At 38.4% G+C, this 13,009-nt stretch overlaps 1 protein-coding gene across 1 annotated transcript; it reads left to right on the forward strand.

Moving 5' to 3' along the window:
• Positions 1 to 407: 407 nt before the first annotated feature.
• Positions 408 to 10,694, forward strand: LOC135710389 (phenoloxidase-activating factor 2-like). The gene is made up of 3 exons (XM_065232954.1): positions 408 to 546; positions 9,906 to 10,111; positions 10,176 to 10,694. Exons 2-3 carry the CDS (start codon positions 9,926 to 9,928, stop codon positions 10,692 to 10,694), a joined length of 705 nt encoding a protein of 234 aa, XP_065089026.1. The 5' UTR covers positions 408 to 546; positions 9,906 to 9,925.
• The last annotated feature ends 2,315 nt before the right edge of the window (positions 10,695 to 13,009 follow it).

The raw sequence follows: 13,009 nt of genomic DNA on the forward strand, positions 1-13,009 counted from the left end.
GATGAAGACTGCACATTGTAGTCAAAATACGTATCTGTCATGGATACCAAAATGAATTAAGTGGAATTAAATGGAAGATAACCTTTTTTGCTGTTTTATACAACTTTCTTTTCCATAGACTACTGTTCATAGTGTTTACGTTGGGATTCGCTACTGTTGGATTTAGGTGTGAACATTTGGTTCAACACTGGTAATTTTAGCATATTCCCGATTTTTTCAAACACAATTGCCTTTCCATTATCTCTGTCCATCATTTCTCCAATGCTATTTGTATTTTATGGTGTATTTTTCATCAGTTAACGATTTAATTCATATTGTTATTATCTTAGGGTGAAGGATTCGCTGTGTTACCAAAGCAATTTCCAATTAGATTTCAGAACGATGAATGCCCAAACAACAATATGGAAGTATGCTGTTCGCTGGATTCAATCAACAATAATGAAATAAAACCCCTTCCTGCCGATAAAATCAATAAATGTGGTGTTCGAAACAAAGAAGGAGTTGGTGTAAAAATAGTAGGAAATGAGCTAGGAGAAGCACAGTATGGTAAGCATATGCTAGTTTTACATTGTTATTACAACAGGGATTAAAAAAAAATCATGGCTTCGCATAATTAACGTGCACTAGTAGGGGAAATGGCTCTTATGATTGGGCCCATCGCCAAAAATCTGCTATTTATCAATTTTATCTAGATGAATGCGTAATTGGGATGGTACTAATGGATATTTTTGGTTGCTATTGAAAGTTTAGTCGATTGCTGAATTTATGTATGGGCCCAAATTAGGGACACTTAGGCCGACATTACATACATTTCTCCTATATCTGGAAAACAGTGGAAGAAAAGAGTCGAAATAAGCGATGTTTTGGGAATTGTCATATTATTAAAGGAATCTGTACCACCCGTCCATTTCAAACATTAAGGTGATCGAGAGGCGGTCCGAAATGGCGGATTAATAAAATTTCATGTACATCGGGGATTCGCCAAAAGTTATAAAATATGTTTGTACAACATTCAAAAATTGTTGAAAATCTTAGAAAAAAGTGATACTAAAAATTAATGTTATCAAAGGCCTTTCACAAACAACGGTATAGGGAAATGGCTTCAATGTTGGCCTGTGGATCTAAGATTGGGCCCATCGATAAAAACCTGCTATTTATCCATTTTAGGTAGATTAAAGCGTCATTGGGACTAATTAAATAATGGATATCCTCCTACGCTAAAGATATTTCACCAACAAATGTTCACTCGCTTGATGCAAAATGCCCAATATACGTAGGAAATATCTCAGATAACTTTAAAACTTCTGTGCAACTGCTAAAATTTCCGTAATCTATACAATTTTGATTGTTAATTTGCATGTTTATAAATGGGTGGCAACTATGATATTTTTTCATAGTTCTGACCATGTTGATCAATAGCTGCATTTAATGAGATCAAAGTGTTGTACATTCATTTCTGTATTTTCGGGATTTTTTTTACCGCTATTTTTCTTGTGATCAAAAAGCAACTTTTTTCAAACAATCACATAGAAAATCATCATCTTCTTCATTGGCTTTATTACGTCCTCACTGGTACTTTACGCCAATTCTCTCAACTTAGCGTTCTTTGAGCACTTTTACAGTAGTTAATTGAGAGCTTTCTCAGCCTTCATCATTTTATCATAAGTTTTATTTTGTGGCAAGAACAATTATTAGGACTGTATCGAAAACAAGTTGTAAACTAATCTTTCTTTCCAAATCCGTAAAAAAATATGTGTTAATACAAAATAGTTCTTCGATTATGAGTGTCATGTCCTTCTTTAAACCTTAATAACGAAAAACAAAGCCAACAATATTCCTTAGGAAACTGGTATCATGTTAGATTTGGTTATATATTTTATTTAATGATTTCAACCGACTAGTTTGATGTCCAAAAGACTAAAAGCTAACAAAAGTTGTCTTCGAAGAGAGTCGCGTGACATGTCAAAATCAAAAACTGAGGAAACTCGGTTGAACGTTCGTTGGAGGGTGGTTAGCAAGGACAAGCTCTTGAGATCCAGAGATATCCACACTTGCTCAACGGAATTCCATTATTCATTTTCGATAATAGAGGCCTTGAGCCCGTTACGTACTGCTACTATGACACTCCTACCGAAGCCTGCGGATTGGTATGATTTTTGCTACCTTCCGGACGCTTGGAAAGTAGTGCAGTTTCAAGCATCTGTTCAAGATAGCAGTTAGAAGAGATTACACTTTCATGCTGAGTCTCTTCAAGATCAAGTTGAATATATCGTCAAATTCGGGGTCCTTCATGTTCTTGGTGCATTTCAGCACTGAGAAAATCTGCTGTACTGTAATCATATCCACCGGAGGCACGACACAAGGAGAGGCATCTAGGGGTTTGAATTCATTGCGCAACCTGTATCCCACCAGTTGAGATGGTGGCAATCTTTACGCAGGCAGCTTCTAGCAGGCACCACGTTGACACCGACTTCAGTCACCACCGGTTGGTGGTCGAAGCTGAGATCGTTGTGCGCCTCCGGCTTGGATAGTCCATGATGTTTGGCAGGCAAAAGTCCACGGTGGAGAGATTTCCCGCCGGAGAGATGAAAATTGGTTCGTCTGGAAATTGCACAGTGTACAGTCCATGTTGTGCGTGGTCGAACATTAGACATCCGTTTCGGTTCCGCTGGTAGTTCCGCCAAGCTTCATAGCAGGCATTCAACGATGAATCGGGAGCTAGTACGGGTGATGGCGGTCAGGTCGTTCTTGAATTGACCACGCACAACATGGACTGTACACTGTGCACTTTCCGGACGAACCAATTCCTAGTCAGTTGCCTGCGGTATACTGGCGTGGGCAGTAAACAGCGATAAACCGGACGTTTCCAGTTGGTGATTCCACCTCCACACTAACGGCCTCGATGATAGATGTACGGATGTGGGGGAGAGTGCAGAACTTTATTCCCTTTCTGACGATGACAGGTACACCCCCCCCCCCCTGGAGCTGATGTGATCCAGCCGGATAATGTTGTGGTCAGGCAACCAGAAGCTGTCACTGGACTTTAGGTGGGACTCGGTTGGAAGACCCATGTCGATGCTATGCTTGCGGAGGAAGTCGACAAGCTCAATCTGTTTAGCTCTTACAGAGCAAGCGTTCCAGGTAGCGATGGTTAGTGGCTTAGGCACCATACTGGATGATAAACTTACCGAGCACTTGTATATGTTCGGGCTTATTGCGGCACTTACGTAGAGCACCGGTCATGTTGATGAAAATCTCCATCAGTTCATCCGCTAAGCACAGATCGGTATTATTTGTTTGAGCTGTTGGTTGTCTCCAGAATCCAGGGGGATAGAGATCTTTGTCCAGCAGAAGATCGAGACGTTTCTTGATGGGGGGACGGATCGCATCCGTGAATTCGCTTGTCCATGAAGAGGCAGAAAGTCCTCCGCCCTGAAAGCCGGAGCCTTATCCCTACTTCGTCCTGGTTGATTATTGGTGGACGCCTGTTTTCGGATGCGCCTGAAATCCTCGTGTTTAGGGCACTGCTTGTCGGATCCTTGGTGAGCACCACCACAGTTGGCGCATTTGAGCGGATGGGTTCCAGCGGGTTGAGCGTCACCGTTCCCTTCTGGAAGTGTACCAGGAAAAGGCAATCCGGATACGCCTTCACATTCTCGTCTCTTCTTGTCATCCGATAGACTGCACTTGGGGCCAGCTTGTTCTTCTTCTTCTTTTTCGCATTTTTAAGCTTATTGCTTAGCGCAAATTAGCTTATTGGGTGCTCTCAACTTAGTGTTCTAATGCACTTCCACAGTTATTAATTGAGAGCTTTCGATGCCAATACCAATGCATGAATTTTGTATATTGTGTGGCAAGCACAATGATACTCTATGCCCAGGGAAGTCAAGAAAATTTCCAAACCGAAAGATTCCCTCGACCGAACCGGGAATCGAACCCGCCGCCTCCGGCTTGGTAATACCGTGCCTTTGCTGACTAGGCTATGAGGTCCCTGCTGACTAGCCAGCTTGTATCGGTCTCTGATTTCAGCTTCTATAAACTTCGGGTCGAAGTTTGGTAGGCCCCCGATAACGACCAAGAAGGAATTCTTCACCCACGACATTCCCGGTGAGAAACCGTTCATCACCGGGAATGTCGTGGGTGAAGAATTCCTTCTTGGAAGTTCTCAGGTGGGTGACGACCATGTCATACTCCGCTTTGGTACACAGCAAAAAAATAATTTTGATATCACATCAAAGTGGATGCACTACAATCATGTCGAAAATTTCATGTAATTTTTATGACCACATAAATAAACAAATGCAGTAAAAGCAGCGTAATGTCAGTTCTTGCATTGTATTAATGATAATTTTGTCCGTTTTAGCAAGTAATATTACACCATATTTTCGACATGATTGTAGTGCATCCACTTTGACGTGATATCAAAATTATTTTTTTGCTGTGTACGGAGTACCACCTTGGTGCCGACTCGCCCAACTTGTATTCAGCGTCCAGCGTCGCTAGATCCGCGATGAGCTCATTAAGATGGGCATTTTTCACTACCAATGGAGGTAGCTTCACTTTTGCCGCACTCGAATCGGCAGAATTTTCGTTGTCGTTGTCGTTGTCGTTGTCGTAGTTAGCGGCGCCGGTGGTGTAATGGTAAGCGTGATTACCTCTCACCCCAGTGCTCAATTCCAGTCGGTGTGTTCTGAGAAATAACATCTCTGATCACGCCTTCCTTCGGAAGGGAAGTAAAACCGTTGGTCCCCGGCCCATGAGTTGATGGGTCGATAGGTAGGGTATGGGAGCTGCCTCCCTGGCATCGGTAACATTGGTGCTCATCACGGAAAACAAGATTGACAGAAACAAATCTCGCGTCACTTTTCAACTTTTCAACTCAACCACATCTTGTTCAATGCTCCACTGCCAACAACATTAGCTCTATCATTAATCATATTATGATGCAGTCCTCTCCCTCTGCCATACCGATGTTTACCGCATCAACTGCTACAACCGCTTTTTATAAAAGTCACAAATATTTACTAAACAGCTGGTTTATAAAGCATTAATTATAAACCAGCTGTTTTTTTCAGGTTTTTTAATGTTTTTTTAAATTTGCTGTTGAAATTGCATTAATCGAATCTAACATTGTTTTAATGGGAGATTTCAACATAAATCTCCTTAAACGTGATTTATCTTCTACTGCAGCATTAATAGATCAAGTAAATTTAATGCCATTTAAAATATTACCTACTTCTACTATTTGTTTCTCATCGATTATGTTACTAGGAATTGTATCAGAACGCTCATCAATCTTCTGCGGCGGGAATCAGCGATCATGATCTTATATATTTTGATTTTAGAACTAAACCCTCTAATCAAATCTCTGAAACGTATTACACAAGATAATTTCTTAAAATATATTTTGATAGCTTTGTCACAAATTTACAAAACTGTAATTTGAACCTAATTTATACCTGCTGTGGTGTTAAATCAAAGTTACAGGTATTGAACAATTTCATTCTTGATCCTGCTGCTCCTTGAATCAATTCCCAAGTGCACGTGCTTTTTAATAAACTATCAATCGGGAATAAATGGAAATTGATAAATCGAACATGGCTAACTGAAATATTTTCACTAGAATACGAAATAAAACAAATCATGTTATTAATCAAACTAAATTATCATTCAAAGTGTTTTTATGTTACTTCATACGCGAAGTTAACGATTTTCAGAGTTGGTTGGAAATGCTAACATGAAGCTTTAGTGTGATGATTTATTAGCTAGAGAATGATCTTTAGAAGAGGGTAGGTGGATAGTTCCGTTAGAGTACGGCAGTATGAGAATTGAATAGAAGTTGAAAATGAGCGAAGGGCCATTAATGCGACAGTTTTTCAAGATAGACGCACATTTTTGCCTAACCCGTACGATGTACGCACCACCCTACTGCTTTCTCTCTGAGATGATCACGTTGGTCATGACGAGAGGAGCACACAATAGTTGGGTAAAGAAGAACTGCATTATAACACACCATCGACTGGAAATGCTCTCGCAACGTGGGGCTTTAGGTAGTGATGAAAACGTCGCTAGAACTATTCCACAGCCGCAGTCAGTTTATGAGCAACAAGAGGGACGCACATTTTTGCCTGTGGACTTGGAGACATACTTCAAGTCCCCGCGTACATCGTACGGGTTAGGCAAAAATGTGCGTCTATCTTGAAAAACTGTCACATTAATGGCCCTTCGCTCATTTTCAACTTCTATTCAATTTTCATACTGCCGTACTCTAACGGAACTATCCACCTACCCTCTTCTAAAGATCATTCTCTAGCTAAATGAATCATCACACTAAAGCTTCATGTTAGCATTTCCAACCAACTCTAAATTATCATACTTTTCACAACAACTAAACCCTAACCATCCATCTACTAAATAAACTTTGGAAAATTTAAATCAACTGGAGCGGTGCAGGTGGTGTAGTGGTAAGCGTGACTGCCTCTCACTTCAAAGAGACTGGGTTCAATCCCATTCGGCAGCGTCGGGATTTTCTGAGGCATACAATCTCCGTTGGTCCCCAGTCCATGAGTTGATGGATCGATAGGTAGAGTCCAGATGTGAGTGCTTCCTCCCTGGCATCCGTAAGATCGACGGAAAACAAATCTATTTGTTATTTGTAGAACATAGGGGAAATGGATGTAATGTCGGCCTAAATGCTCCTAATTTGGGCCAATACATAAATTCAGCAATCGACTTAATTTTCAATAGCGACCAAAAATATCCATCCCTATCGTCCCAATGACGTGATCATCTAGATAAAATTGATGTAAAGCAGATGTTTAGCCATAGGCCCAATCTTAGATCCATAGGCCACAATTAGAGCCATTTCCCCTACCTCAGTTATTTTTGGTACTTTTTTTAAACAGTTTATTTGTTCCAAATTCAAAATAAATTTCATTTCATTTTAACCTAGGTGCTCCAGTTACTACAGTAACTTACCAGCCTTAATTGTTTTGATATATATCTAAGTGTTTAAACATTGTTCCTGCCTTGGCAATTCAGTATTTTAAACAGGTTTTTTAAACCTACATGTCAGTATAACAATTGAAATCTTAAAACTAAAAACTAAAACTAAATCTTATCTAAGTAATAAGGGAATTAATCGCTGCAATTGAGGATTGCAACGATTTTTGCCGGAAATTATTAATTATTTTGTTGGAAATTTGTTCTAAAGTCTCCTCTCAACATTCGAAATTCTATGTACTTCGGAAGTCCTGTACCAGGGAGGCGACTTCAAAATCATCTTCAGAACTTTGTGCTTTTTTCCTGGTAGTGCAACAACTAGACCATATTGGCACAGCGTAAAGCATGGTCGGTCTAAAAACTTGTTTAAATATTAGAAGTTTATTCATCAGCAAAAGTTTGGATTTCCTGTTTATAAGAGGATACAAACATTTTATATATTTGTTACATTTGGCTTGAATGTCCTCAATATGATCTTTAAAAGTTAAATTTTGGTCTATTACTAATCCACGATATTTCATTGGTTTGACCAGGAAATTGGAACTCCGTTCATAGTGACTATGTGACTACGACTAGGTTTCAAAAAGGAAGCTCTAGCCTTATGTGGAAATATTATATGTTGAGTTTTGGAAGCGTTGGTAGAAATCTTCCATTTTTGTAAATAAAAAGAGAAAATATCTAAACTTTGCTGCAGTCTGCTGCAAATAACACGAAGACTTTTTCCTTTAGCGGAAATGCCTGTGTCATCAGCGAACAAAGATTTGTGGCAACCCTGAGGCAAATCAGGCTGGTCCGAATTGAAAATGTTATACAATATAGGCCCAAGAATGCTACCCTGAGGAACTCCTGCTCTAACAGGTAGTCGATTAGATTTGGAATTTTGATAATTTACCTGCAGACTTCTGTTAGTTAAATAATTTTGAACTAATTTCATAATATAAAGTGGAAAATTAAACTTTTTCAATTTAGCAATCAATCCTTCATGCCAAACATTGTCGAATGCTTTTTCTATGTTTAGAAGAGCAACTCCAGTTGAGTAGCCTTCAGATTTGTTTGAACGAATTAAATTGGTAACTCTTAAGAGTTGATGAGTAGTTGAATGCCCATGGCGAAATCCAAACTGCTCATCTGCAAAAATTAAGTTCGTATTGATGTGAAGCATCATTCTATTTAAAATTATCTTTTCAATAAGTTTACTTATTGAAGAAAGCAAACTTTTTTTTTCATTATTAAAGAGACTTTGCGCCTGTAGCTGGTTCGTCCTTTAAGAAAACAAACTTATTGAACGGTAGCTAGAAGCTTCAACTGGATTTTTATCTGGCTTCAAAATTGGAACAACTTTTGCATTTTTCCATTTATCAGGAAAGTATGCCAAATGGCAGCATCTGTTAAATAATTTTACCAAGAAAGACAAGGTACTCTCTGGGAGTTTTTTATATAGAAAATTCCATCATCATCTGGAGCTTTCATATTATGAAACTTTTTAGTAATAGATCTTACTTCGTTCAAATCAGTCCCCCAGGAAGCATCAAAAATATTTTTCCGAGAGAAAATATTCAGATAATCCCGAGCAACCTGATTCTTAATAGGACTAGTAAGACACAAACTGAAATTATGGAAACTCTCGAATTGCTTAGCAAGTTTCTGAGCTTTTTCCAAATTTGTGATCAAAATTTTACCACCTTCTTTAAGCGCTGGAATAGGCTTATGAGGTTATTTCAAAAATTTTGTGAGTTTCCAAAAGGGTTTGGAACTCGGGTCTAATTTAGAAACATTATTTTCAAAAGTTTTGTTCCTCAGGGTAGAGAATCGCTTTTTAATTTGTTTTTGCAAATCCCGCAAGATAACTTTCATGGCAGGATCGCGTGATCTTTGATATTGTCTCCTACAGACATTTTTAAGACGGATCAAGAGCTGAAGATCGTCGTCTAATATAATTGAATCAAAGTTTCAAAAACTTTGGTTTCAAATGAAGAAAGAATTTTATGTTTGATTCGTCTATGAACAATGATGGCAACGCCACCACAGGATCCATTAAGACGATCATTTCTATAAATGAAATAATTTGCGTTCTTCTTAACCTTATGGTCAGCTGTAAGGAACGTTTCAGTTATAACGGCAATATGCACGTTATGAACCCTCAAAAAGTTAAATTACTCGTTTTCATTATCTTTAAGAGATCGAGCATTCCAATTTAAAATATATAATGCTTTAAAATCTATTACTGAATTTAAAAGTCATGACAATATTGTTTGCAAATTTTACTCCAGCTTGAATAGCATCAAACAAGGAGTTAGATTTAAGCATATCAGAAAGCATGTCAATTAATGATTTCTGTAAAAATTCCATTTTAGGGGCAGTAATGCTTACTAAGTCAAAATTGTCAAAATTTCCGTTAGAATTACGTTGGTAAGTATTTTGATTTCTACCCGGTGCAATAGCGGAATAGCGGGAAATTTTTCATCTATACCTACTCCCCTCGCTGCAAACAATGTTCAGCAAGTTAATGGAGCTACCTATGCTGACGGGTAGGCTCCAAGCAAGGATCGAAGAGAAATAAGAGTTGAACAAGGTAGAAATTTTACACGTGCTGTTTAAATTTGTTGTAGCTTTAGGTAGTAGTAACACTTCCTTCAGCAAAAAGCAAATAGATCCGCACGGCAAGAGACTTTAGTTCTGATGTTAGGCTTGTTAATACCATACTTAGGTAACCAGTTACGTTATTTTCATACCAGCAATTAGTATTTATAAGTTATTTTCTGCTGCTCGAGTAGGCACTTCTTATAGTTATTTTCTATGCGGGAACAGGAAAGTTTAATAATATAAATATTATATAACCAAATGACTTTTGATCTTGTAAAATACAGCAGATTAATCCAGATTCATATCCTTACCCTAAATAGGTGAACTACCATGGATTCTGATGGTTCTCAAATCTACAATAGTGTTGGGTACTGATAAATTTCAGCAAGTTGGATCCGCCTCACTGATTACCTCAAATGTGGCACTCACAGCCGCCCACATTTTGGCCGATATTGACCGTGATGCACTAATTGTTCGGGCTGGTGAATGGGACTCACAGAAGGATAACGAAATATTTCCAGTAGAGGTACAGTTTAGTAACTTCTAGTACGGCATGCTTAGATTTTACTATATTTTTTCAATTTCATTAGGAGCGGAAAGTGAAACGAGTTATAATACACGAAGGATACGATTCTCAGTATAACAACAACATAGCTTTACTGATATTCAACAAACCTCTGGAACTGCACAAGCACATTCAACCAATCTGTTTACCGTCACCAACAGTTCAATACGATCGTGAATCTTGCTTAACGAGTGGATGGGGCAAAAAGAATTATGACGACAAGCAACATATGCACCTTATGAAAAGAGTCGAACTTCCGATGGTAGATCATGACAAATGTGAACGAGCCTTTAAATCTACCCGATTGGGCCCAAAGTTCTCACTGCACAAAAGTTACGTTTGTGCTGGAGGTGAAGAAGGAGTAGACACCTGCACTGGAGACGGAGGTTCTCCATTGATGTGCCCTGGGCCGGACAACTTATACTATCAAATCGGTATTGTTGCTTGGGGCATAGGTTGTGGTCAGAAGGACATTCCAGGAGCGTATACAAATGTGGTCATGTTCGCCGATTGGATTCACAAAAACGTAGAAGCAGTAGAATGATTATATGTAGTGTTTTTTAATAATTTATAACTATAATTTATCCTTCAAGGTTCAATTGCGTTAGCTTTGTGGAGCCATAATTCAACGTTTATTAACAATACAAACTATTTTTTACAGTATGTTTTTATTTATTTTTTGAAAACATTTCTAATTTTGCTATTTCAAAACATCCATAATTAGGGTTACTTTCATTCATTTCGCATAAAACAATGTTTTGTGGGATTATGGTTGCATAAGATATCATGAAAATGTTTTGTATTTGTATTGTTACTTGAGAAAGAGAATGTGAAGATTGTATTTGACATATAAAACCTTTCAGAAAACGACTGATAAATGACATAGGGGAAATGACGGCTTCGGCATGACAGACTATTTTCGGCAACCCAAATTGAAACACTATTTTCACTGGATTTTCTTACGAAAACACTTCGCTGAATGCATGCAAACGATTCTTTATGCTTTCAGCTTCAATTTGACTATATTTTTACCACTGAGAAAAAGCAATCTAGCAGGGTTTTCTTGAAATGAAACACACGCTCTACAAATTGTAGCTGATTTCGAGTTGCAGATTTACATGCAGTTCAAATGGAACGGTTGCCGAAGAAAAACTGGTTGCCGACAATACTCGCTCTCACTAGAGAAGATTGGAGCTTTTCAAAACAGTTTTTGACATTTTTTTTCGACTGAAATTGTTAGAGCAGCTGGCAGCAAAAGATTGTAAACAAACCAATACTGCATATGTGTGCATTCCATAGAGAAAAAGGCTATAGAAAGAAGGTCGCTGCTTAGGTTGCCGAGATTACGTAAATTCCCCTAGCTAATTTTTTTCTAATGCGATACAAGTGCAAACAAAAAATCCTGAATTGATGCAAATTTGTGCAGGTTTGTATGCATTATATTAGGCCGCAATTAAACTAAAAAAAAACGAATGCATGTTTAGTTTATTAGAAGTTTCCGAAGCATACAGTTCAATTAATCAAATTTAACTTTAGGTTTTCTTTGACCACCCTTTTGGACGGTTTTCCACAGCTTTGTAAGTGACTAAGGCATATTTTCGGTTTTTATTTGATAATTGCATTATTTGTTCAGGCTCAATCGAATAAACCAAGTTATCATTTGCGTTAATGTCTTAAATCTAAAGTTAAAGGAATTGAGCTGAATACTCGCGGTCTTGTCGAGTTTAGTTGATGACAATTTTTTGGATGGGGAGAGGGTGAAGGAGATTTTCAATATGATTTATGATACAAACCTTTCAATATTTCTAAAAAATATTAAATTAATCCTATTCAACTTTATATCAGTTCTGTAATGGTACAATTATTACAGAAACAAATATACAAACACACACACAAACAAAATACAAACATAAGGTTAATCAAACTACAAGGTTTGATTAAAACTCTTCAAGAAAACATATATGAGTCGCATAAACTTCAGATCGCGTCTAGTCAAAATATTCCGAACTAGAACATTAGGTTGTCTACCTCGCGCCCGAAGAGAACCATACACCTCTGATCTGACTCCACGGTGCTCAGCACAATACCAAATAATATGATCTACGTCCTGGTAAACTTGTCCACATTCGCAGAAATTTCTGTCACCCAGCCCAACATGGAACAATTGAGCACATAGCGAATAGTGATTAGACATGAGGCACATGAATGAAGTCTCGATTCACCTTCAACCCTTTTAACCAAGGATACTTCGACACCTTGGGGATGATCGAATATAGTCATCGTCTCAAACTCCCTTCACTCCATTTATTCTGCCAGCTGACGAGTGACTGTGACGGTAAATGAAGAAAAATTTGTTGTAGGCTATTTGTCGATCGTAAATATCGCCTTCCATAGCACCCACCTTTGCAAACGAGTCCGCCTTCTCATTGCCCGGAATCGAGCAATGAGATGGGACCCATGCAAAGGTGATGGCAAAAGATCTTAAAGATAAAGCGCTTAGAAGCTCTTTAGCAAATATGAGGAGTGCTTTACCGGTCTCATGGAGCGAATAGCTTCTATTGAACTGAGATTATCCGTAAAAATTGAATAGTCAGCCGATGGAAGCGACAGCTCAGTAACATATACGGAACGAGGTGCTTGAAGAATTCGAGAGGCGCTCTATTAGTGATCCATATGTGAAGAACAATCTTGCGGAATCAACTTGGCCAAACTTTGCAGCGAAAATAGACGAAGCAATCATGGAATGATGATGCTCTAGGATCCCGCGACATTTTTTTTTACCTTTGTGTTGCTGAGAAAGTAGTCAAATGCGATCCGTCCTTTAGTTTGCTTTCGAGAAACTTTAAGGCTGCAATTTAT

The sequence above is a fragment of the Ochlerotatus camptorhynchus genome, unplaced genomic scaffold (genome assembly GCF_037179485.1).
Source record: "Ochlerotatus camptorhynchus isolate MF236.1 unplaced genomic scaffold, CSIRO-AGI_Acam_v1.1 ptg000380l, whole genome shotgun sequence".
Classification (NCBI taxonomy): domain Eukaryota; kingdom Metazoa; phylum Arthropoda; class Insecta; order Diptera; family Culicidae; genus Ochlerotatus; species Ochlerotatus camptorhynchus.